Source organism: Myotis daubentonii, chromosome 18 (genome assembly GCF_963259705.1).
Source record: "Myotis daubentonii chromosome 18, mMyoDau2.1, whole genome shotgun sequence".
In the NCBI taxonomy this organism is placed as follows: domain Eukaryota; kingdom Metazoa; phylum Chordata; class Mammalia; order Chiroptera; family Vespertilionidae; genus Myotis; species Myotis daubentonii.
In genome coordinates, this window is record NC_081857.1 from 10,238,987 (window position 1) to 10,266,420 (window position 27,434).

Genomic DNA, 27,434 nt, shown 5'->3' on the forward strand with positions numbered 1-27,434 from the left:
CTGTAGAACTTTAACATTTCTAGTTGCGCTGAAATATAAGAAAAAGAATCAGCATGGTGGGGCCACTTATCTTACAGGTACATCACACAGACACTGACAGTTATTTATAGAGAGCATCAGGAGAAAGTTGTTAGCATAGTCCAGTAATTATGAAGCGCCCATATGACCTGAGTACTAGACACTGTAGGAACTATCTTCAAGAGAAGACCTGGGGGTGGGGGTGGGGGGAGTTCCTGAAGTTCAGGGACCCCTGACTCATGCAAATTATGATGTTTATGTAGAAAATTCTCCCTTCCTCCTGCCCTCCTTAGCCTCCCCTCTCCCCCTGTTCTTTCTCTTTCTTTTTGTGAGAAGAATACTTGAAGAAAATCCTCAGATTCTCAAAATGATCTGGGGTATGTAATCATCCTCCAAAATATTTTATAAACAATATTTTATGTTGCAAGTGGGAATACATACACAGAGGTATATATGTATATCTTAAAAAAAATAACTGAGAACAATATTTTTGCAAAAGAATACCTATAGATCTTTCCTCTGTGATGTACTGATATATATATTTTTTTCAGGTTCTTTTTTTTTTCTTTATTGATTAAGGTATTACATATGTGTCCTTATCCTCCCATTGCCCCCCTCACCCCCCTGGTGTCTGCGTCCATTGGTTAGGCTTATATACATGCATACAAGTCCTTTGGTTGCTCTCTCCCCCCTTACCCCCACCCTCCCCTACCTTCCCTCTGAGGTTTGACGACGGTCTGATTGATGCTTCTCTGTCTCTGGATCTATTTTTGTTCATCAGTTTATGTTGTTCATTATATTCCACAAATGAGTGAGATCATGTGATATTTATCTTTCTCTGACTGGCTTATTTCGCTTAGCATAATGCTCTCCAGTTCCATCCATGCTGTTGCCAATGGTAAACGTTCATTCTTTTTTACTGCAGTATAGTATTCCATTGTGCAGATGTACCACAGGTTTCTTTTTTTTATTGTCTAAAGTTTTACATATGTCTTCTTTTTTCCCAATTGACACCCTACCCACACCCCCGCAAGCCATTCCCACCCCGGGCAAGCCCCCACTGCCCCAGTGCCTGTGTCCATTGGATATGCTAATATGCATGCCTACAAGTCCTTTGGTTGCTCTCTATCCCCCTCCCCCCCACCACTTGTTTCTGGATCTGTTCTTGTTCATCAAATTATGTTGATCATTATATCCCGCATATGAGTGAGATCATGTGATATTTATCTTTCTCCAACTGGCTTATTTCGCTTAGCATAATGCTCTCCAGTTCCATCCATGCTGTTGCAAATGGTAACCGTTCCTTCTTTTTTATAGTGGCATAGTATTTTCGCAAAAGAATACCTATAGATCTTTACTCTATGTGATGTACTGATATTTCTTTTAAATATATTTTTATTGATTTCAGAGAGGAAGGAAGAGGGAGAGAAAGAAGGAGAAACATCAATGCTGAGAGAGAATAATTGATCGGCTGCCTCCTGCATGCCCCACACTGGGGATCAAGCCGAGAACCTGGGCATGTCCCCTGACCAGGAATCGAACCATGACCTCCTGGTTCATAGGTTGACACTCAACCATTGAGCCACGCCTGCCAGGCTGTACTGATATTTTCTACTTTGTTCTGTATTATTCTATTCCACTTGGTTTCATTTTGAGAAATGCTAGATGGTGACTTGCTAAATTGATTTTTTTTAAACCCCATTAGTAGATTGTATTATACAATTTGAAAAACATTGCTTTAAAAGCATTGGTTCTTAAAATTCTGGTATGCCTAGAATTACCTGGGATGCATATTTAAAATGCAGATTTCTGAGCATCACTCCACTTCTAGAGAAATAGAATTAAAAAACATTTTTTATTGATTTGAGAGAGCGAAACATTGATTTGTTGTTGCACTTATTTATGCACTCATTGGTTAATTCTTTTAAGTGCCTGAACTTGCAACCTTGGCATAAGGGGATGATGCGCTAACCAACTGAGCTACCCCGCCAGGGCGAGATATAATTTTAAACAATTGCTTCAGGTGATTGTGATGCAAAGTGAATTGGGGTCCTGAAGACTCACATATAGAGAAACTACTCTCTTACAGACTTCGGAGCCTGGCTCTGCAAGGCTTCAGATCACTCACTGCTCGGAGATGGTTGATACTAGTAGGTATCATCTGAATCCACACAGAGAATCTTCCCGTTCCAGAATGACCCCAACTACCCATGCTCATCCCTTCATCTTGATATCCCTTGATAGTCTTTTTAAAAAATATTTGTTATGGTCCTTGTGAAGGCAGAGAAGGAGTTAACTGAGGCCACAGAACTGAAGGGTCATTTTACAAAGTGGCTGGGGTGTGGCCCAGCCCTACCAATAGGTGCCCAGAGCCAGTCCCAAATTAGAATGGGGTGGGATCAAGACTGCTTTTCTCATTTACTTGCCTTTCATGTGTAACCACAGGCTTTGTGTCAACATGCTTTCCAGTTAGACACCAGCAGTTTTGCTCCCTCTGAGTTCATGGACCCTTGGTGTTCCTGTTATGTGTTGTCTTAGAATAGCTCTGTGCTCTGAGCATTGTCCATTAACTCTTTCAGCACCAGGGCTTTATAGATGCTAAGGGCTCTTTGTTGAAATTGAGCTACAACCACAATAAAGTAAGAAAATGATTGCTGGCCAGGAGACCTGGGTTCTTGTCTTGCTACCCTACTGTCTGTGTGAAGTTAGGCTCCCTAAGCCTCAATTTTCTCACTTAGAAAATGAAAAGTTTAGCCCACGTGGTGTGATTCAGTGGTTGAGTGTCAGCCTATGACCCAGGAGGTCATAGTTCCGGTCAGGGCTCGATCCCCAGTGGAGGGTGTGCAGGAGGCAGCCGATCAATGATTCTCTCTCACCATTGATATTTCTAGATCTCTCCCCCTCTCCTTTCCTCTCTAAAATCAATTAAAAAATCTATATATATAAAAGCCAAGCTACCAGAATGACCGGTGGTTATGACGCGCACTGCGGCAGCCAACCGGCCCAATCAGGCCCCGATTGACACCCCCCCCCAACCTTCTGCAGCCCCTCCCCCCAGCCGGCCCCGTCCCTGATTGCCCCCCCCATCAGGGGCGGGGCCGGCCAGCCAACCTCCTGCATCTCCCTTTCCCCCCTCTCCTCCCCCCCCCCCCCCCCCGCCACTGGCCCACCCGATCGGCCTCCATCAGGGTGGGTGGCCAGACTCCACCCGTACACAAATTCTAGTAAAAAAATGATAAAATGACGAATTTGGTCTAGACTCTAAATCATCTTAAAATTAAAGTCCCTGTTAACCCTGCTGGCTCTGCAATTCTGTGATTCTATTTTTTGTTCCTTCCTGCTTTTCCTTTTACACTTTAAAAGTCTTCTCTTTACAGCCTGTCCTAGGTTGGGCACAGGAGATTCACTGAGTTTGATAATTTCCAGAGAACCAGATAAGTTAAAAGCAATATTTAGTGCACTGATGAAGTATGAAATGTATAAAGCAAGTTGATTACAAACTTGAGTAATAAGGCCTGGGAATTTGGGGACATGTTTGTCTTTTTAGCCATTACTCTCTAACAACTTTTCCTTTTTTTTTTTGGTGGGTGTAAATACATTGTGTGGACTGTCAAGTAATAATAATGGTTATAACAATAGTAAATGATGGTGATATTGATTTATAAGTGTAGGACTCTTTAGTGTTTATGAAGTGTTTTTTTGTGGTCATCACTTTGGTTGATTTGGTCTTCATAGTATCCATATGAGTTAGGCAAGGAAGGTATGCGGTCTTCAGTTATCATTTTAAGCACATGAAGAAGTACTGAGGCCCAGAGTGCATCTGTGATTTATCCAAGGTTACTTGGCTAGTAAGTGGCAAAACTAAGACTAGTATGCATGGTTCAGGGTGCTTTTCACAGAGGACCACCTTGCTGGGGTGGGTGGGTGCCATCCAGATTTCTGACCTGTAGAACTCAGTAACCTACTAACCTGGAAATTGACCAGGGCATCTCTTACTCTAACTCATTAACATTTTGCCAGAAAAGCATCAAAGTGGTTGATAATATGCTCTAATTTAGAACACATAAACCAATGGGTGTACAAATCCAGTCACTCAACAGCCACCCAGATACGTCCTGCAACAGTTGATTGGACAAGATTGATGGAGGCTGAAGATATTAACTATTCATTTAATGAATTGTCTTACTGTGCTCAACACTTACAGGATTTCTGTAGTTATGGCATCTGTCATTAGTCAATGCTGATTAAGTTCCCACCCATTCTTGGTGATAGATGTTCATTGAATATTCCAACATATACCCTGTCCTCAAAAGACTCCCTTCTAGTAAAGCAGAATAAATATCAAAGTGACACATGAGAAATGATAATGCAGCGGATCTGGTGACTATTTAGACTTCATCCCTTTTAGCTCTGTAGTTTCACAGAATCAAGTTATATTACTTTATTCCTCTTTTCTCATTGTTATCATGAACCATGTAAGGGAACTCATTGTACCGTTAATAGCTATATTCAGGAGGGGATGGTCTGAATCTTAGGGATATCCTCTCTTCCAAGGTGGCTTGTTTGTACTTGGCATGCTTAAGTACCATTTGCCAGGCAGGAGGAGTTGCTGGCTGTAGATCAAACTACTCAGCTTGTGCCTGGTGCCAGGGAGCTGCATGCTCCCAAGGTAGTGGTTACTGCTTTGAAAATAAGTGTGTGAATTTCTGAGTGACGTCATTTCAGATTGGCACAGACAGGCATTTATTTCTCTAGCAAGAACTATCAGGGCTAAGCCAGACTGGCTATCAGTCATCTCCTAAGATTTCATTCATTTAAAAAATCGACTAACACACCTGTGTGTATTTTTTTCTCTGTATATTTGTCATGTGCTGTAATTATTTATGGGGTATCAGTCATACCTTTGTTATATCTTTTGCTCATGCTATGATGTTTTAATTAAGTGAATTAGTCAGCTGAAACCTTTTGATAATGATCACAGCCTACTTTGAGGGGTGTTTTGGGGGAAATTTTAATAAATAAATTTCTAGGCCCTTAGTTCTGTAGATCATATAGGGGTAGAGTGCATAGTGCTTGTTCTCTAGCATTTAGAGAACCCAGAGTACACAAGGAGAGTTAACTAGCCTTTTGTTTATATCTCCCTGTAGCTCTGAGAACGCTAGTGGCAAGACATGGCTGTAAACGAAGGGAAGGTTCCAGGTTGGCAGAAGTCATAGAGAGGGCTGGGTTTCACAATGGGCCATTCAAGCTAGTGTACACACAAGCATCAAGACCAGGATAAGATGTAGGTTGTACAGATAGTCTAGAGCAGGGGTGGGCAAACTTTTTGACTCGAGGGCCACAATGGGTTCTTAAACTGGACTGGAGGGCCGGAACAAAAGCATGGATGGAGTGTTTGTGTGAACTAATATAAATTCAAAGTAAACATCAACACTAATAAAAGAGAAAAATGGTAATTGGCGTACGAGCTACCCTTTTCATTGGCTAATCAGGGCTATATGCAAATTAACTGCCAACTAAGATTGTCAGTTAACTGCCAACAAGATGGCGGTTAATTTGCATATGTAGGCACAATGCGGGGAGGCGAAAGGGAAAGCAGGAAGAAGCCCCCTGCCACTGACAGTGATCGGAAACCCAGGGGGGAGCTAAGAGCTGGGGGGCAGGGCAAAGGCGGCCCTGGGGCCGCCTTTGCCCTGCCCCCCAGCCATGATTGGAGAATCAGGTGCCTTTTCCGCCCTGGCCAGTGATAGCAGGAAGTAGGGGTGGAGCCAGCGATGGGAGCTGGGCATGGTCGAAGCTGGCAGTCCCAGGAGCTAGGGGTCCCTTGCCTGGGCCTAAAGTGAAGCCCACGATCGTGGGGCTGCTGCAGCTGCCGGTCCCCGCTGCCCGGGCCGGACGCCTAGGCCAGAGGCGTCAGGCCTGGCAAGGGGTCGATCCTGCGATTGGAGGGTGATGGGGGTCAACGCCTGAGGGCTCCCAGTATGTGAGAGGGGGCAGGCTGGGCTGAGGGACACTCCCCCCACACACACCCAGTGCACGAATTTCGTGCACCGGGCCCCTAGTCATTACATAAAAGGGTACGGTCTTTTATTTCAATAGTTTTATTCATTTCAAACGGGCCAGATCCGGCCCGCGGGCCGTAGTTTGCCCATGGCTGGTCTAGAGGCAGAAAAGTCATGCCTCGGATCCTGGAGATCTGCAAACATGAGAGAAGCCGGTTAGAAACAAGAATGTTGTTCCCTTTATCCCTTTTGCCCAGAACAGTGCCAGGTACATAGATCTCAAGTGATTTGAAGAACCTCCAACCTTCTCTCCCTGCCAAGAATGTGGGGTGGGGTAGGGGTGGTTGAAGGGAAGACAAAGTCTCTTACCTGACATGAATTGATGGAGACATTTCTGGTTAGAGTCTACAATGGCTCAGATTTGGGAACCACTCTCATTCCCTACCTAACCCAGAGGAATCTTGGTCCTGCCATCATTCAGGAAATGTCAGACAGGGTGCTGACATTATTAAAATGTCAAACACGGAGCTGCTCCAGTTCTTAACTTCAAAACAGATTCCTAAGCTCCCAGCTCTTGGACATGCCATTATCCTAAGGGCGTGTCTGGATTCCCTGGAACTAACCCAGAGCCACAAGAATTCCATTTCCGTACAGCTCTTCCCCCAAACCTGATTATAGGGGACAACTTAGACTATTTTGAGTAAGGTGGGTACACCACTGCTTGAATCCTTTCTAATCATCTGTCCAGGCTACTGAAGACAATTTGTGGTATTAACTTGCCCTGAAAACTTGAAAGCTCATTTCTCCATACATAGAATATACATTTTTGCCTTTAGCCCTTTTATCGTTCCGTCTTAGAATTCTGATCTCATTGCTGGCAAAGCAGAAGCCTGAGCTGTGATAAGCCCAGAGACGTATGCTTGCCTGCTGCCTGCTCCCTGCCCGCACGCCTGCCTGTCTTTGAAAGATGCCTTTAGGCCGCTTATGTACTACTGGGTCACACAACCAAGCAGCTACCATTACAGGAAGAATCTTTTTCAAGTCACTTTCCACCTTGGAGACACCCCCCCCCCTTTTTTTAACACCTTCCCCAGCAAATCCAATCCATCCTCTGGCTTATCTGGGTCAGCAAAGGGTCTGATTTTATGCATGGCACTGTCGAACCATTAATCCGCTGCGGCTTTGCCTCTCCATCCGGCCCGTCTGTTTCTGTCAGCATCAGCAAAATGCATAATAGAGAAAATAAGCCAGGAAGGCTAATAACACTCATCTGAATAAAATAATCTCTTAGGCTGCGTCACTTCATTTCATTTTAATCAAGGTGCCAGGAAGGAATTTAGGTTTACAAATCCTGGGCCTTGTCACAAGTTCCCTGTCCAACCATCACTAAATGATCGCTTCTATTATGTATGTACCTTCTTCTTATCCTCCTTATGGTTGGATGCTCAATAACATATGCTGAATGGTGTCTTTAGCTCATTTTTATTTTATCTATCATCACATATATATGTCTATTTTTAATCTTGTTTTTTAAATATATTTTTATTGATTTCAGAGAAAAAGGGAGAGGGAGAGAGAGATAGAAACATCAATGATGAGAAAGAATCATTGATTGGCTGCCTCCTGCACACCCCCAACTGGGGATCGAGTCTGCAACCCAGGCATGTGCCCTTGACTGGAATCGAACCTGGGACCCTTCAGTCCGCAGTCCAATGCTCTATCCACTGAGCCAAACCAGCTAGGGCTATGTCTATTTTTTAAAATGAGAAACAATATTCTTAGACGTATTAGTACTAATATTTGCCATCTCTGTATTCAGACCAGCAGTTTTGAAAGGAATTCCGAGACAGGGGGCTCAGCAGAAGTTGCTGGAGCACCGGGTGCTGGGCTCCCTCTGGCTCCTTCCTGTGGGCCTCAGCTCACAGTCCCTGTGCGGAAGGCAGGCTGAGCAGTCCCACCTCAGGGGAAGGACAGTGGAAGATTAGATTCTGCTCTCCCATTCGTATCTCCCTCGCGTCCTCCCAGAGACCACAGCTGCTTGGTTAATTGCCTGTTGCTGCTGGCTTATCCCGAACGTTATTTGCCGAGGGCTGTTCGTTTTCAGCAGCACTCTTGGCCTTGGCCCAGGGCCGGGTGAGGAGCATGTTGGAAGATGATGAAAGCTGAGTCCTGGTTTGTTTGGAAATAAAAATAATAAATTTTTTTCCACATTTGTATAGTGTTTTACTGTTGATGTAATTCTTTTGCATCCACCATCTCATTTGAGCCGTGCAATAGACCTGTGAGGTGGGCAAGTCAGACAGACACTGTTGGCCCAAAGGGAAACATTCTTCACTAGAGCAATACAGAAGCTCAAGCCACTCAGTGATGCCAAGCTTGTGTCACACAGCCCATCTGCAGAGCTATGAACAGAGCAATTATTAATTAAATGGCACCTTAGGCCAGCAGAGCTTCTAGGGTCCTGCTTTGAAGATCTTTAGGGAGCTAGATGGACACAGATAGGGATGTGTCCATTTCACAGGCGAGATAGCTGAAACCGAACAGAGGGAAGCGCAAAAAAGGGAAGTGTAATACAAGCCAACTTGGACTTTTATGGAGGTCTTCCCCCTAGATATTCGAGAGAAATCCCTTTGAGCATTGGTTGCCAAGTGTGTTGAACATCCATGAATAATCTAAGTTGAAGAGAAAAACTGGGTTAATGTATTTGAAGCTAACGATTGAGCTGTGCAGGTTTATTTCTTTCAGTGCATGCTTAGTCGGCTTGTGACTTTCTGGTCTCCTTTGTTTGGACTCCAGCGTCATCTCCTCTCAAGTACAGTATGATGCTTTTTTGATCTTCCTCCTAAAAATTTTTTTTAAGCAAGAAAAACACTTCTGGATATTTTGTCTGCTTTTTAGGGATTAGTGTTTGAGGAGGTTTGCAGCTGTTCAGCACATTCCTAAGGGATGTAGACCTTTTTCTTTAAATGCCCAAGTATTACACAACCTAAGACTCTGGGGGCGGGGAAAGTAAAGAAACTGTACAAACAAACGATAGATGGAAAAGATATAAAGGCAAATTTCAATCTCCTCACCAAACGAAGTTCCCCTGGCTCCAGCAGCCCCAAATAAAATGAGGCTGCAAAGCTGCTAAAGCAGGAAACCACTCTGGCAGAACCTTAATAGGCTCCCCATGAAATCACGTCTCGGTGCCTCGCTTATTTTCCAGCCTGAAGTGTGTTTCATCTTTGTTCGTGTTGGCTGGGAAAATTGTCTCTACAGTGTATTTGTGTTTCTTCTACAGCATGCCGTTCCCCTCTCCTGCCCCACCACCTTCCCAAAATAAATAAATGAATTAATTAAAACACCTCAGTTGAAGAGGAATCTAGTCTGAAAAAGCATACAAACTCAAAGAACCAAATACATTATATGAGAAACTACAGTATTAGTAAAAGAGATGGGAACCCCTAAAAGAAAACAGTGTCTAATACTGTTTTTTAAAGCCACAGGTTCCTTTTTAAAAATAAAAATCTTGCATAAGCCCCCATATATGCAACAGATTTGCTAGTGTAAATCTACTTTTAAAGTGGAAATTTATAAAAAGCCCTTATTACAGAGTCTACCAGTGAGCACGTGAGACTGTAGAAGTTGTAGGAATACATGTGTTCTGGGAATGTTGTACTCTAGGGAATATGGGACATGAGATAATGGCTCAATCAGTGAAACCAAAGCTTCATTAGATGTGTTCTATGGAACTGAAGAGTTTTTAGTGACTTTTTCATGGCAACTGCCTCTAATGTCGTATTCATGGAATTCTGCAATAGGTAAGTGTGTGGGCGTTTAGTCTGTATTGCTCTAATAATTTTTGTCTCTAGACAAAATCTCTAACTTTTTGTCTCTAACCCTAGATGCATACCAGATGACTTAGTGGCCAAGGGAATGGCCTTGGCGTGAGACAACCTAGAGCTTTTTCTAGATAAACAACACAGAATTGTGGTTCTAGTCCCTGACTTCATCTTACTAGCTGCATGATTCCTTCTTACTAGCTGTGGATAAGTTTTCTACTCAGTAAAATAGAAATAATGGTAGTGTTTGTCCATTTTTCAAATTCATATATTTATTTATGTTTTGGGTTTGTTTGTTTTTTTACAATGAAATGATGAAGCTTCGATGAAATAATGCACATAAAACAGTCTCCCAAGTTCCTAGAAAATAGTAGATATTCAACAGATAATCCTGCTTCTCCTCCTCCTTCTCTTCTTTCCTCTTCCTTCACTCTCCTTACCATTATCCTCATTTTCTCCCTTTTCTCCATTGAGTTTTCAGGAAAACAGAACACGAGAGGTGCAGAGTGCAGGAAAAATAACGGTATTTCTGGCGTGGCTTTGATCACTGTGATTTTGTGATGTGGACTGTAGTCACAGATGTTGGTCCTGGTTGCTTACTAACAATGATTTTTTTTCCCTTGCTGTTTCTCTGCAGGAAGGATCAGAATGTTCTTTCTCCAGTCAACTGCTGGAATCTCCTCTTAAACCAGGTGAAGCGGGAGAGCAGGGACCACACCACACTGAGTGACATCTACTTGAATAACATCATTCCTCGATTTGTTCAAGTCAGCGAGGACTCAGGAAGACTCTTTAAAAAGGTATGCAGCTGTTTATAGTCATAAGCTAGTTGGGTGGAGTAATGACACAGTTTTGTAAATAAGAGAAAGAATATCTTATTGTCCCATGTATAAGACTTGAAATTGGTCATTTCATATCACTCATGGAGGCAGAATATTAAATTGACATTCTTTTCTTTCTTTCTGAGCTGAATTAATAGTAGGGCCAGGAAAGTAACCATTTGCCAGGTATAACCCCAGGATTGGCAGCATAAGTCATAATCTGCATGTGTTAATTATGGTTAGTCGATTTCCATACATGATTTGTGAAGCTGTTAAGATTCAGGGACCTTCCGTGTCACTTCATGTTTTTTTTTCTTCTAGTCCATTTAGCAAATTCATATATTTATGTTTTTGGTTTAGTTCTCTTTCCAAGTTCTTATCTTGTCCAAGGGGAACTTATGAATTTGGTCTTTCTTATCATGACATACCTTTCTTTAAATTCTGAATGCTTTTTGAGGCTCATTTGTTTGTCATAATAACTTGGATATAAGTTAAAAAAAATTGACCAAGGAAAGACTCAAAAATAATTGTGATAATCTTAAGAAATTTATGGCAAATTCACCTTACCTGTCAGTAGCAGAACTATCTCTTGGAAAGCCAGAAACTTCTTTACTTAACTCTCTCAACCTGAACTCTCAATGGAGTCATTTATTCATGAATTTTGGTAACAAATGGTGGCAAAGGCCCCAACCATTGTACATGATATACCATGTCTAACGCTGAGGTCTGAGAGCCACAGATGATATTTCAGAAACCAAATAATCTTACCACACGTTATAGGTGTAAAGAATCTATATAGGGCTATTTTATTTGTTTTCTATATATGGAATTCATTGGTTTCCAGTTGACAAAATTCAGTGTTAAAATTTGAGGCTGGGAGAGAAAGGATTTTAGTCAGTAGGACTGTGGTCAGCTATTGCTCTTGGTTTTCCAATTTTTGTTGTTGTTGTTAATCCTCCACCAGGGATATATTTTTTCCATTGATTTTTAGAGAGAGGTATAGATAGAGAAAGAGAAACATCGATATGAGAGAGATACAACAAGTGGTTGCCTCCCACACACACTCCGACCAGGGCCAGGGATCGAACCTGCAACCCAGGTATGAGCCCTTGACCGGGAATTGAACCCAAGACCCATCAGCGCATAGCCCGAAGCTCTGATCACTGAGCAACACTGGCCAGGGCAGTTTTCCAATTCTTAACATTAGGAAGTTTTCCAGATCTCAGTAGGATTGGTATTAGAACTAGTTTCTTCTGTTTAAACAGCATGAAAAAATAAATTATTTAGAATCTTCTAACTACATAGTTGCATATGTGAAGGGGTCTTTCCCTGTGTCTTAGAGACAGTATATTAAGGGTATAACATTTGACAGTGTAAAGAAGGGAGAGAAAGATAACTTCCTCCAGATCTCACTGGTTATATTTAGTGGCCTGGCTTTTCTGTGGTTGGGGCCACGCTTCATTTAGGGGCAAGGATACTTTTCACCATCTACTCATAGCTTTTAGCATCTGCTGTAGCTTGCTTGTCATTATTTGAATTATTCTGCAACAAATTAGTGATGTGTATATATGACTAAAATGAATGACTATCTATAATAATAAATGTGTAATATGCTAATTAGACTGGACAGCCGAACGACCTTCCTGATGTCATTCTGGATGTCCTTCCGGATGAAGCCGCAGCTGCAGGGGCCGAGGCAGAGGCGGTTAGGGGCGATCAGGCAGGCAGGTGAGCAGTTAGGGGCGATCAGGCAGGCAGGCGAGTGGTTAGAGGCAATCAGGCAGGCAGGCAAGTGGTTAGGGGTGATCAGGCAGGTGAGCGGTTAGGAGCCAGCAGTCCCGGATTGCGAGAGGGATGTCCAACTACAGGGATTGGGCCTAAACCGGCAGTCAGACATCCCTCGAGGAGTTCCGGATTGCGAGAGGGTACAGGCCCGGCTGAGGGGACCCTCCCGCATTCTTCCCCCTTTGCATGAATTTTGTGCACCGGGCCTCTAGTAGTTGATAATACTGTATTGAATACTGGAAATAAGTTTAAAGAGCAGATTTCAGGTGCACTTTTCTCACACACAAAGGTAACTAACTATGTGAGGAGATATATTAATTAGCCTGATTATAGAAATTATTTTATCCTATATAATAAAACCCTATATATACAAATAGACCGAACAGTGGAACAACTGGCAGCAGAACAACCTGTCGCTATGATGCGCACTGACTACCAGGGGGCTGGTAGGTTAGCTTGCTGCTGGAGTCCGGCCGTTTGGGACTGGGCAAGACAGGCCGGACATGCCCTGGAGCCAATCTCCCGCAGTCCCGCCCAGGCCTCTAAAATACTTCTTCTAATTAACTTCCTTTCAATGTGCACGAATCTGTGCACCAGGCCTTTAGTATGTATATAAAATCATTGTTATACACTTTTAATATATACAATTTTTTAAAAAATATATTTTATTGATTTTTTACAGAGAGGAAGGGAGAGAGATAGAGAGTTAGAAACATCGATGAGAGAGAAACATTGATCAGCTGCCTCCTGCACATCTCCTACTGGGGATATGCCCGCAACCCAGGTACATGCCCTTGACCGGAATCGAACCTGGGACCTTTCAGTCCGCAGGCCGACGCTCTATCCACTGAGCCAAACCGGCATACAATTTTTATTATAAAAATTTAAAACTTATTTAGGTGGAACCTTGATAGTAATCAGATACTACTTCAGCTCTTCTTTATGCCCCGGACAGCCATTCTAGCCACCTTGAGAAGAAAAGGGGGTGACTGATAGTTTTCTCTTCTGTTTGCTGTGTTCATCTGATAAAAAATTTTTGTGAGAGATGGTCAGTTATCTAGATGTCACCCAATCTCTCCGCTCCCTTTTCTCCCAGCTTTAGAAGTTTAGGGGAGAACCAAGCTGAGAGTCTTGTAGCCCCTCCAGATCTCAGAGATGTTTATGTTGAAGGCAGCCAGTTACCCAAACCATGAATGTCCCTGGTTCCTCAGGTGCCCTTCACATTTTACTAAAGTCCTAGCTGCATGGCATGTATACAAGACACTTGGCCTTTAGTAGGAAAATCCACTTGTGAATAATATTCCTAGCCATGGTCTCCGAGTTCATCTACTTAAGCTGGGCATTTCTATGCTGGGGGGATTAGAAAGAATTTCTAATTACTCACACTTTATTGCATTATCTATATATTACATTTTATTGAAGAAAATTACACTTTTAGGCTTATAGCTAAATGCATTTTTATAAACAACATTATTTGGTAACTAGCTCCCAGATCAAGAAACAGAATATTTCAGTACCCTAGAAGTACTGCACCCCTCCCCCATGCTTCTTTCTAGTCATTAGGAGTTAGGAGGAGACAAGTCCCAAAACCCAAGGATAACAATTGTCCTGACATTGAATAGCAGATATTCATTTTCATTGGTTTCATACTTTATATAAATAGATCTATACAGAGTGTATCTTTTCTGTCTGGTTTCTCTCATTCAACCTTTGTTTATGAACTTTAGTCATATAGTTGTTTATAGTTACAGATCATAGAGATCTTGATAAATTTTTATCAATTAAGTCATAGATTCATTTGCCCTGGCCAGTGTGGCTCAGTTGATTGGGCATTGCCCTGTGCACCCAAAGGTTGCCAAATCTATTCAGGTCAGGGCTTATGCCCATGTTGTCGGCTCAATCCCCTATAGGGGTGTGTAGGAGGCAGTTGATCATGTTCCACTCGCACAATGATGTTTCTCTCTCTCCCTTCATTTCTCTCTATAAATCAATAAAAATATGAATATATCTTTAAACATAGATGAATTCTCGTTTGGCTGGGTGTGAGCCTCCCTGCTTTCTAGTAATGGACACAGAAGCATTCTCTCTCCATACCTTGGTTTTTTCATCTCTTTTGGTTAGAGTATGTTGCACAGGAAGAATTAGAATCCCACTGCTTAAGATACAGTAATCAGATAAGAGAACTAAAGAATGTACCTGGCTACCCTGTCAGCTATGTGAAGCTTCCAAGGCGTGGCTGTGCTCTCGGAACAGAGGCCTTTTCCAAGTAACCTTTTCCCTCAGGCTCAGCTCTGCTAGTAACTCCAACGCCTTGGCTGATTACTTCTCCTTTCTGAGCCTCAGTTCCCGGAAGTTTTTTGTTTTTGTTTTTTTAAGAGTTAGGCTGTGTGGTCTCCATGCTGCTTTTGAAGTCTAATATACTGAAATTCTATGATGACGAGGGTATTCTACATGGGGGGCTTTCTTCCAGTTGTTGGTGACTTTTGTTAAATTCTGATAGGTTAGTTGCAGTCCCTGAGATAAGGGCAGACAAGAGTAGATGTGGGTATGGAGGGGGCTAGCTTAAGCAATGGAAGACTACATTTCTCAGGGAATGCAGCACTCAGATTCTGTTATCTGTAAAGGCCAGCAGCCAAGAGATGTCGAAGTGGAATACACATGTGTAAAATAGATACACCTTTTCTTTTACCTGTAAATTTGGTTCCAGCAGCAAAAGAGACACCAGCTTCAGAAAGAATACCTTTATTTCTGAGTCAGCTGTGGACACCTAGGAAAATTCACAAATGTGAATCTGTTCATCAGTGGCAAAAAACATGGGTTGTCTCCTTTCCTCTTCCTCCTCCTCCTCCTCCTTTTCCTCATCCTCCTCCTTCCTCTTTTTAATCTATAAAACTTGATTCACTGGCACAGGTGAATTTCAAAAACCAACATTTTTTTGAAATCTTATGTGCCAGCTACAGTGTTCAACACCTTAAATGCATTGCCTTTTTTAATCCTTATAATAATTCTACAAGATAAATAGTACTATTATCCCTATTTTATGAAGGAGGAAACTGAGGCTTAGAGAGATTAAGAAGAAAAAAAAAAGTGAAGCTAGTATTTAAATCCAGATATTTGTCTCTAGAACTCAAGGTTTCTATGTACGAGTTCCATTAGGATCTAGGTATGGTGTGCAGAGTAGAGGGTGTTTCAGATTTTCTTACTCTTTTCTGTTGAATCCAGGTATTTCACTTGGTTCCAGAATTAATCTAACCTTTTCTCTTAAACACAAACCTTCAAAGGGTATGGAGGTGTTAAACATCAACATGGGGTTGTTTCTTCTACCTGGTGTCTGGGCAAGCAGCTGAAGTTGAGAGGGAAATAGGGTAGCAGTATTTTTCTCCCTCGGGGCACAATGTCTAGTAAGAGAGAAACAAAGACTCATTAAATGTAAGAACTGGCCAAATATCTGGCCCACAGCTAACTCAGCTAATTTGGGGATGTCAGGGTGGCTGTACAATTGACCCCTCTATGCTACTGAACGTCCTTAAGGGATGCTCCCTGCTGGGCCTCTGGTTTGTGGTTATGTTTGCTGGGACATATTTTACACTTGCATGAAACCATGGTGGATTCCTTTAGCTAAATATAACATCTGGAGAAAGTAGCCTCTTGTCCACAGCTTAGAAACAGACCCACTTTGTTGAGGACTCCAGGGGAAATTGAGCCCATTCGGTGCTCCTGACATCTCCTCTCGTGTAATGAAAGCTCCGTCTGTCTAACCCCTGTTGGAACCCAGGTTTGGGCAAATATTATTGCTGCCACCTTCATCTTTTAATGCAGTGGCTTAAAAAACGGTGGCCAAACACTCACTGTCAAACACTCCGGTTCCAGGTTGTCTCTGAGAGGCACGTTCTAAAGAATCCCACCAAAACTACAAATAATTTTCCCCACTTTCTCAGCATAAACTCAAATAAACTTGGGTGTGCTTTTTCTCAGAGAGGAGAGAACAGTCCTGTTCTCTCTTCCTCCTTTCACTTAGCTGGAACACACTTAAAAGTACCTGGACTTTGCTTTTCTAGTCACTGTTTTTAGCCCTGGACAGTTTGCTCCCATGTAGGTTTGGAAGCTGGTCAATTGTCCCAAGACTCTCAGTTGCATCCTTTTTTACAGTATTCCAGCTAACTGTACTCCTGTCTGACCTTTGTTATCCTGAGGTTCTGTGGCAGAAAGCCAAGCTAAGTTGAGAAAGCTAGGTCAGATTCCTGATAGACCAGTAGTTCTCGACTTTGCCTGTTAGTGAGAGTCATTAAAAAAAAAAATCTTTGTAACCTTGAATAGATAAGAGTTTTTAGGATAGAAAAAGCATGGACTATAAAAGGAGAAAAAAAGATAAATTGGACTTCACCAATTCTTGGACTTTTGCTTTTGGAAAGACATTGTTAAGTAAATGAAGACAAGCCACAGATTGGAAGAATATATTTATAATACATATTACTAAATAATAATTAAAAAGCTACTCAGATTTAAAAAAGTAAGCTAAAGATTTCGAAAGACACTTTACTAAAGAAGATATATAAATGTCCAATAAGCACATAAGATATTTAGTTTCATTGATCAGCAGGGAAATGCTAATTCAAACTATAAGGAGATATGCTGTGTAGCATATATCTAGATATATAGCTTATCACTAGAATGGTTAAAATTAAAAAGATTACCCTGCTTGCCGAAACCGGTTTGGCTCAGTGGATAGAGCGTCGGCTTGCGGACTGAAAGGTCCCGGGTTCGATTCCGGTCAAGGGCATGTACCTGGGTTGCGGGCACATCCCCAGTGGGGAGTGTGCAGGAGGCAGCTGATCGATGTTTCTCTCTCATCGATGTTTCTAACTCTCTATCTCTCTCCCTTCCTCTCTGTAAAAAATCAATAAAATATATTAAAAAAAAAAAAAAAAAAAGATTACCCTGCTGGCGTGGCTCAGTGGTTTTGCGTCAGCCCATGAACCAAGAGGTCACTGGTTCGATTCCTAGTCAAGGCACATGCCGGGTTTGCAGGCTTGATCCCCAGTGCATGAGGCAGCCGATGATGTTTCTTTCTCAGCAGTGCTTCTGTCTCTCTATCACTCTTCCTCCCTCTCTCTCTACAAAACAAAGACTCGTACCTGAATATTCCTAATATTGTGTGCTGAATAATGGTCTCCCTGCCCCCCCTTCCCAAAGATGTCCATGTCCGAATATCTGGAACCTGTGGACATTATCTTATGCAAATAACACTTTGTACATACGATGAATTTGACGATCTTATGATGGGGATGTCATGCTTGATTATCCAGATGAGCCCTAAATGCAATCACTAGTGTCCTTATAAGTAGGAGATGGAGGGAAATTACAGACAAAGAGGAGAAGGCCATGCGATAGAAGTAGAGAGAAGCAGAGTCACAGAAAGAAGCTGCTAGGATGGAGGAAGAGGCCACGAGCCAAGGAATGCAGCTGGAAAAGGCAAGGAAACGCAGCTGCCCCGAGAGCCTCCTAAGGGATCACACCTGCTGCTACCTTGGTTTTGGCCTAGTAACACTCATTTTGGACTTCTGACCTCCAGAACTGTAAGAGGAAAAAAATGTATGTTGTTTGAAGCAACCAAGTTTGTAGTAATTTGTTATGGCTGACATAGGAAGCTAATATTTTATTCATAATAGCCCAAAATGGAAACAAATATGCATCAACAGATGAATGGGAAAACATAGGTGGTATATCCATATATTAATACTACTCAGCAATAAAAAGGAACAAAATGTTTTTTTTGTTGTTGGTTTTTTTTTATTGCTTAAAGTATTACAAAGGGTATTACATATGTGTCCAAAAAGGAACAAAATGTTGATGATACAATAATGTAAATGAATCTACAAGTATTATACTTATAAAAAGAAACCAGACACATTGAGTACATTCTGTATGAGTCCATTTATATGAAATTTTAGAAAGGATAACTCTAATCTATAATTGATAGGAAGCAAATCAGCGATTGCCTTGAGGCCATTGTGTGGATGAGGAATGGTCTGCAAAGGGCACAGGGAACTTGTATGGCTATGGTAATATTATACAATCTTAGTTATGATTGTGGTTACATGAGGAAGTGCATTTGTCAAAGCTTAGCATACTGTATACTTAAAATGTATAAATTTTACTGTTTGTTTATTATGCCCCAGTAAAGCTTATTTAACAGATAATTTTTAAAAATGCAACACCAAGCCCCCCCACTCCCCCGGGACAATTGAATCAGACTCTGGGCTAGAGGCTCGATGATTCTGGCACATGGCCAGGGGTGAGAACCACTGGTTGTAGACACTCTGGTTTCCACCTTTGGAAAACCCAAGAGCACAGAGCACGTCTGAAGTCATAAGATCCTGTCTGAATGTGAATCATGTTTGCCCCCGCAACAGACAGTACTGGAGCATCTAGGCTGGTTGGTCTACCAGTGGTCGGCAAACTCATTAGTCAACAGAGCCAAACATCAACAGTAAAACAATTGAAATTTCTTTTGAGAGCCAAATTTTTTAAACTTAAACTGTATAGGTAGGTACATTGTTAACTTAATTAGGGTACTCCTAAGGCTTAGGAAGAGCCACACTCAAGGGGCCAAAGAGCCGCATGTGGCTCGCCAGCTGCAGTTTGCCGACCACTGGTCTAGGCAACCCATTGTGGTTTTCCTGCTTTATTCTTGGAGGGTGACAAAGGGTGAGTCTGGCTTCAGATAAATTAAGTCATATTGCAGGAAGTGGGGAATGTAAGAAGGTGCTAAGGAAGAAATGTAAGAGTCTCAATTAATACTTTTCTCCAGGGCCCGCAGATGTTAAACATGTCCTTTTCCCATTAGTAGGTCAGTCATGATACAATATCTGAAATAAAAAGAGGATTGCCATGACCAGTCAGATTTCCTTTGGCACCAAGGAAATGGGTCTAGCTGGAAAAGAGGACAAAGGAGATTTCAAACTAAGAGCAGTAAATGTTCCCTGCCTACCTGTGAATCCCCTTTGGGCTGGAATAGGATTTCCTAGGAGTCTCTGAGTCTGGCTATTTGGCATATGTGAGCAGAGAGGATGATGATTCTGTAAGGAGACATGTGCTGTGGTGTTGTCATAAATAAGAAAAGAAGAAATGACCCAGAGAATGGATTTCCAATGTTTGTGTTCTGCCCTCTTGAGAAAGGGTTTAGTTTGGAGATGTCTTTGGGAGAAGGAGTAGGTGAGTGATTTTTCAATCACCTCCCTTCCCCCATTGAACTCAGTATCTGTTATTGATTGCATTTCCTCCACATAACATGCTCACCAACAGCGTTGTGCGGTGCTTTACAGACAGCGGCTCCATTTGCCCATTTTATCTTGTTGGTAGCAAAAATCTGTTCTGATTAATTGAGCTTTATTCTTTCATATCTGATGAAGAGATCGTCTTTGAAAAAAAGAATAGGATGTGGATCTGAGCTGATTTGAGCAGGGGATGGAAGGCAGCCAGCTACTTCAAAGGTATCTCGGCTGATAAGGGGCATCAGGTTTGCTGCCAAAGCCAACACCGAGGGGAGCTTTGCAGCTAGTGCTGTTCCTGGCATTTTCGCTTTGGTGTCTGTGACACTAGGTCAGTGTCATCTGTATCCTCTCCCTTTGGGCTTCTCTCTGGGTGGTCTAAGCTTCTTTTTTTGGACTGAGGAAAATTCAGCTCAGAGGGAATGTGTGCATCCAAGATGCCTGCAGTCTTTTGCTTATGTTAGTTTATAGGTTTGCCTTTTTGGTGTTTTAGTTCTCAGTATCTATTTACCCTTCTTGAAGGAGCCCAAGTAAGGTGCTATGTTTAAAAGGTTGATAGTGTAATGGTACATCAATCTTTATAAATCAAGAGATGATTAAAAGAATCTGAAGAACAATTTGAAAATAGATGGAGTCTGGGAAAGAGAGGTGCAATGGACAGAAAGCCAAAGTGTCCAAATACAACCTTGTATTTAAATATAACCCTGAACTAAAAGAGCATGTAGTCAGTAAGCATTTTAGTGACAACTGTAAACACAGCATCATGCTAGGTGCCAAAATGCACTTGAAATCAAATTGAGGAGTGAGGTTTGCCCCAGAGAGCTTAGGACTTTTCAGGCTACTCTTTGGTCTACGTAGATCTTTCAAAACTCTCTATGGTATGATGATGATGATCATAATAACAAGCTTTTATAAAATGCCTACGATAAATATTATACACTGTAGTAAGCCTTAAATATATTTTCTCTAATCTTTATCTTTTGCAGGTTTTTTTACTTAACTTGTTATGGGAATCTAAAATACATAGAAAAAGTACACATCAAAAGCAAGCATGTCAAACTCACGGCCGCGGGCTGCATGCCTCCTTTATTTGGCCCGTGTTAGCCTTTGAGTTTGACATGCTGGTTGTAAAGTGTACACAGATCAGTGAATTTTTACAAACTGAAAACCACTATGTACTTCGCACCCAGATAAAGAAAAGAATGTTACTAAGTATTTCATGAGTTACCTTCTTTGGCTCCTTCCATTCATTATCTCCTAAAAGGAAGCCACTATCCTGACTTCTAGCACAATAGAAGTATTTGCCTGTCTATTAAAAAAAAATATGTAAATCAAATCATATAATATTCTTTCAATAATTTAAATGTCATTCTTTTTTTTCCTGGCCTCCATTGTTTCTGATGAGAAGTTAGCTGTGATTTTTATCTGAAGGCTAAAAATGTTCCCCTGAATTAATGTTTGGGGGGTTTTATGGCTGCTTTTTATCTTTTTTCTTTATCTTTGGTTTTCAGCAGTTTGACTCTGATGATTCTAAGTGTAGTTCTCATTGTATTTACTTGGCTTGGATAAATACAATATCTAAGTATCGTGGATCTGTGGGTAGTGGTTTTTCTTCACTTTGGGAAAATTTCTGGCAAATATTTTTTCCGTCCCATTTTCTCGTCTTACCTTGACTCCAATTGCACATCTATTAGACTGCTTGATAACAGATATGCAGGCCATTGAGGCAAGCTTTTTTTCCCCTTAGGGTTTTAGTTTAGATGATTTCTAAAGTTCACTAATCTTTTGTTGCATCAGTGTGCTATTAATACTGTCCAATTAATTTTTTATTTTGTAGATATTGTAGTTTTGAGTTTTTGGATTTCCCTTTGGTTCTTTTTCAGTTTTCCATATATCTGAAATTTCCCTCTCTTCATTTGTTATTTTTAAAACATAGCTGGTACTTATTTAAAATTTCCTATCTATTGTTTTTAACACCTACACCATCTATGGCCAGGTAGCTCAGTTTGAGCATTGGCCCAGTAAGCCAAGGTTGCAGGTTCGAACCCCAGTTAAGGCACATACAAGAATCAACCAATGAATGTATAAATAAGTGGAATGACAAATTGGTGTTTCTCTATCTCTCCCTCCCTCCTTTCACCTCCCTCTCTCCCTCCTTTCCTCTCTAATAATTTTTTTTTTAAAGTAACACATGTTCTTTAAGATATTGTGGGGAAAGCAAAAATAATATAAAGAAAATAATGACTACTTGGAATTGGTATTAACATTTTGGTGTATTTCCTTCTAATCTTTTTTTCCATGTGTATTTTCTCTAGAAAATTAGGACTATATTGTGTATTAAATTTTGTGTAAATCTTTAACATTTTAAGTGAACATTTCCCCCATGCCATTGTATCATCTTTAAAAGCATTGTTTTTAATGACTGTATATAGCATTCTGTCTTCTGGCTATCCCACAGCTCACTCAGACATTCCTTATGGTTCTTTGTGGGCTGTGTTGTTTTGACTGTCTTATAGACCATGTTTTGGTACATTCAGATGCAATTTAGAATCTCGTGGTGTTTTCTTGGAGGTCACGTGCTTTTAGGCTGGCTAGGTTGCCTGCGCTTTCTTTTGGGAAGAACCTACTTCCATTTGACATGGGGCAAGGAACTGGGCTTTCCCTCTTCTTTCCCGTTTTCTTCCTCTTCTGTCTTCCTCATTATCTCTGAGCTCAGCCAGGAACCTAGACTTCAGAGCTATGTCTGAGCCTGGGCTCTCGTGGCTCAGTGGAGTTCTTTCACGCTGCATTTCAGTTCTCTTATCTTTACCCTCACTCTTCCTTTCTAGGATGTCATAGAAATCAGTAAAACCTGGAAAGAAAGTACTCTAAAATTATCAAAAAGATAGACAGTTACTAACATTGGTGAGGATATAGAGAAAGGGGACTCATACACTTTTGGTAGGAATGTAAATTGGTGCAGCCATGTGAAAACAGCATGGCAGTTCCTAAAAAAAATAAAAATTGTACTACCATACGATCCAGCAATTCCACTTCTGGTTATATATCCAAAGGAATTGAAATTGTATCCAAAAAGATATCTGCATCCCCATGTTTATTGCAGTATTATTCACAATAGCCAAGATATGGAAAGAACCTAATGTCTTTGGATGGATGAAAGTGACATATACAGGAGTTGAAAAAAGTAGGTCTCCAATTGTTTGTATGGAAATAATACAATTAGTTAATAAATAACACAAGAATAATCTCTGCGTTATGCATACTCACAACTGTAAATCTACTTCTGCCCACCCCTGTATATTCAATGGCATTATTATTCAGCCGTAAAAACAGAAGGAAATCCTGCCATTTGTGACAGCACGGATGAACCTGGAGAGCATTATGCTAAGTGAAATAAGCCAGACAGAGTAAGACAAATACTGTATGGTATCATTTACATCTGGAATTAAAAAACACACACACAATTCTTAGAAACAGAAAATAGAATGGTGGTTGTCAGGGGACAGGGAAAATGACATGATGAAGGTCAAAGGGTATACATTTTCAGTTATAAGTTTTGAGGATCTAAGTTAATAATATAGTATTGTGTACTTAAAAGTTGCTGAGAGTAGATTTTAAGCATTCTCACCACAAAAAAAGAGTTAATTATGGAGGTGTTAATTACCTTGATCTTGGTAATCTTTTTCCACAGAGTGTGTGTGTGTGTGTGTGTGTGTGTGTGTGTGTGTGTGTGTGTGTTTATAAAGCCATCATGTTGTATACTTTAAATATATACAGTTATTACTTGTCAGTTATAGTTAAGAAAAAGTAACTGTACTTTTCGTAACTAAAGTAACTATACTTTGGTTACGTTTATGTAAAAGAGTATGCACCTTGGGCCTCCTCCCTGCAAGGGTGGTCTTTGCCTCTCTAAACTAATCTTGTTTAACAGTGAGTTATCATATAGGGTAGAAAGGAAATACAGAAGGCAAACTGGGAGATCCAGTCTCCACCTTTAATCATCTCTTCTCCAAAGCCAAGGTAATCCAAGCCTTCTGCCCACATAGGCATTGCATCCTTTCCTGCCTTGCTTCCTACCATGACCCTGTTTTCCTTTTGTTGCTCATTGTGGGGGTGCAGAGTAGAAAATCAATCTCTGTATTTGCAGTTCTTGAGTCAGTGGCCTTTCTTGGGCTTTTGAGTTTTCAGGAAGAAAACTTCATAGCCCACCTGACTCTTCTTTCACTTCGGAAGTTTTTTGGGGTTTTTTTTGTTTGTTTGTTTGGTGTGTGTGTGTTTTTTTTAAGCACCATTTTATTTAAATCCAGGAACACAAGTACCACTACCAGTTCATTCAGTTCAATTGAACAAATATTATTGGATTGTCTATAATTGTTCCCTATTCAACTTGGCACTATAAAATGGCTTTAGAACAAGCTTAAAATATGTTTCAAGATCTTAGATGTATTACATCTCAGTTGGATAGACAGTCTATAGACTCCAGAAACAGGTTACAACTTAAGACATCAGTTTAATGAGTGCTGCAGATAATTAGTCACCGAGTGGAGTTTGGACAAGGAACAGATTCATAAGAGGTAAGTCAGGCAAGCTCCACAGAGGGGAAAGAATTTGGCTGATGTTCTTTTAATTATGTGCTTCAGGATTCTTAATTATCCATCCATTTCTTATCTTATGGAAATAACTTTTGAATATTTTCTCTTTAAAAAAATATTTTTATTGATTTCAGAGAAGAAGGGAGGAGATAGAGTTAGAAACATCAATGAGAAAGACACATTGATTGGCTGCCTCCTGTACTCCCCCTACTGGGAATCGAGCCCACAACCCAGGCATGTGCCCTGACTGGGAATCAAACCCAAGACCTCTTGGTCCATGGGACGATGCTTAATCCAGTGGGCTACACCAGCTGGGCTCTTTTGAATACGTTTATATTATCTGGTGCCAACTTCCTCTCTTGCCTCTTTGTCCCTGTTAGAGACGCCACCCATGAGACCAGTCTGACAGCAGCAGAGGCTTTCTGTTGGCCAGCAATGGGGGAAGATGTGGGTTGAGCTTGGAGCCTGCGTTTTGGAGGGTTTTGAATGTCAGTCCAAGGACTTCAAGCTACTAGTCAAAAAGAGCCATTGACCATTTTAGGTAGGGCAGTGAAATTCTGAAAACCACGATTTGCAGTGGCATTGATGGGAGTGTTAAAGTGGCTTAGGGTGGAAGAAGCCATTTGGGACCCTACTACAATAATTGAGGGAGATAACAGAACCCAGGTCTTGGATATGGCAGTGGGAACTGAATGAATGGGATTTAGTAAGAGGCATAACGAAGAAGTTATAGATAGTGCCCAGTGACCTGACGTGAGGTAGATGCTGGTAAATGTTAGAAGATGGATCAAAATCCACTTAGTCATTCCCCAAATGTTTGCAGTGTGCCTCCTGTTTCAGGCACTGTGGTAGGCACTGAAACACAGCAGACAACAGAACAGGGAAATGTCCTTGCCTGCATGGAGCTTATATTCTAGTCAGAGAAACAGAAAACAATCAAATAAACCAGAAATACATAACATATCGGTGATGATAAAAATTAAGCAGGGTGAAAGAGGATGAGAGGGTTGGGGATATTGCTGGTGTATAGGGGTGTTCAGGAAAGGCTCCATTGATAAACTGGCACTTGAACTGGTTCTGGAAGGATTTTGCTAGTTAGCGCTCCAGGGAAAGGTATTTCAGGCAGAGAAAACAGCATGTCTAAGGCCCTGAGACAGGAGTGTACTTATCTGGTTAGAGAAACAGCGATGAGGCCTTGTGCACAGTAGACAAGAAGAAGAGCCGAAGGAGATGTGGTTGGGGATTGGTGGCAGGCTGCCACTGGGAGGGGCTTTGGAGGCCACTGAAGAGCCACGGGAGGATTTAGAACAGAAGAATGATACAGTCTGACTGCTGTTTAAGGAGGATTGTTCTGGCTTCGGTATTAAGACTGAAGGAGGAGCCAGGTAGGAGCAGAAAAGGAAGGACAGTTAAGGAGACTTCGGTTAAGAATTCGGGTAGGAGACAATGGTGGAATGGAACAGAATGTACATGTGTGGTGCTTATGAGAGGAGCTCAGATTCTGGGATGTGTTTTGATATTGGAGCCAATAGGACTTGCTGCTGAATTGAATGTGGCATGTGGGGAGAAGAGGGGCCAAAGACAACTGCACGCCTTTTAGCCTGAGCAGTTGGAAGTTGGAGTTGCCATTTACTGGGGAAAGTATGCGAAAGCCACTGATTCTAGGCCAGCCCTGTACTTAGTGAATTGCCAGCAAAGAGTGACTTGCTGTGGGTCACCGCGTTAAGTCGTAGCAGAGGTGGGGCCAGACCTACCCATTCCTCTCACTTCTATCCAATGTTCTGTCTAGGACACAACGCCATATTTCCTGAGTTCAGTCTTAGACATGGCAAAGTGAAGATCCAGTGAGGATTGGGGCCAGAAGGGAGATTTGGAAATTAACCACATAAAACGGATAGTTGAAGCCATGAAAGTGACTATTCAGAGAAAAGTGCAGTTGAGGCCTAAAGGAAGGACTTCGAGGAGGCAGCATAGAGGAGAGAAAAGCAAATTAAAATGTGCAAACGGGAAATGAGAATAACATGGCTCATAGAACCTAAATGAGAAAAAGACCACTCAGTAATGAGTACTCTGAAGGGGTCAGAAGAATGGTATCTGAGCAAATGTCATTAAATTTGGATTTTTGAATCTTGGGAAACTACAATGTCCTCCACAGAACCTCCACTCGAATTTTAAGCACGTTCTTATCCGTTCAGCTAATAGTGAGAAGGAATATAATAGCATAAGCCTGACACAGGGACTTACAAAAAAAAAAAAAAAATCTCTTCCAGCTCTAGCATTACCTTCTTGTGAGCTTTGCACAAGAATCGGACCTTTCCAGACCTCTGTGTGCCCGTCTGTAAACTGAATGAAAAAGCATCTTTTTCCACTTTGCCTCCTGGCAATGGTGTGAGGAAAACCTTGAGAAAGGATATGAAGCTGCTTTAGAAGAGAAACGTTACATAAATCAAGATAGCTTTTTCTAGTTGACTTTAACAAGTTTTTAGTTTAAAAAAAAATCTTGATAGAGTCATAAAAAACTTTACATTAGGGATATATTAAATGCAGAACACATTGACCAATAAAATAGACGTTCTTCTTTGAAACAACATGAAATATTTCAGTATCATCTTGATTAAATCTTGCTTAATTATTGTGTCCATTAGACTTATCAAATCCTGCCCAGGCTTTTAAATTAAATTTAATTTAATCTTGTAGTCACTGCTGCCCAGCCACAAAAGAATTGCCCTTGCCCCCAAGGCCACACAGGTCTTTCAGGCATTCATAGGTTAGCGTGGTCCCTGCGATGAAACACAGGGTGAGGTTTGCCCGGCTGCGTTTGGAGCAGTATGTCTGTTTCAGGGCTGCAGGCTGAAGCCCCAGTAGAGTGGAGTTTTGTCCTTCTAATCCCCTTCACGTCACACTGTAGGAAGATCAGGAAGGGAAATTAATTGTACCTGCTGGCATTATTAAAGTTATCAGTGCACGTCCTCCCTTGGGCCAGGAAGATTAAAAAGGGAGTTGTAATCAGAGCAGATGATTTCTGACGCTTGGGTGGGCTTCTTCCCCAGGTTAGATGTGAAGACGTGATCTGAGCGGGTTTCCTCTGGCCTGATGCCACATGCTCGGGGCTGTGCAGCCC

At 41.5% G+C, this 27,434-nt stretch overlaps 1 protein-coding gene across 10 annotated transcripts in view; it reads left to right on the plus strand.

The window, feature by feature from the left end:
• The window catches only part of SRGAP2 (SLIT-ROBO Rho GTPase activating protein 2), a 241,851-nt gene that overhangs the window by 118,047 nt on the left and 96,370 nt on the right, over positions 1-27,434 (plus strand). For all 10 annotated transcript variants that reach the window (XM_059675299.1, XM_059675300.1, XM_059675302.1 and 7 more), the window contains exon 4: positions 10,482-10,644. In XM_059675299.1, coding sequence (XP_059531282.1) covers positions 10,482-10,644 — 163 coding nt within the window. The remainder of the gene's footprint in view (positions 1-10,481; positions 10,645-27,434) is intronic.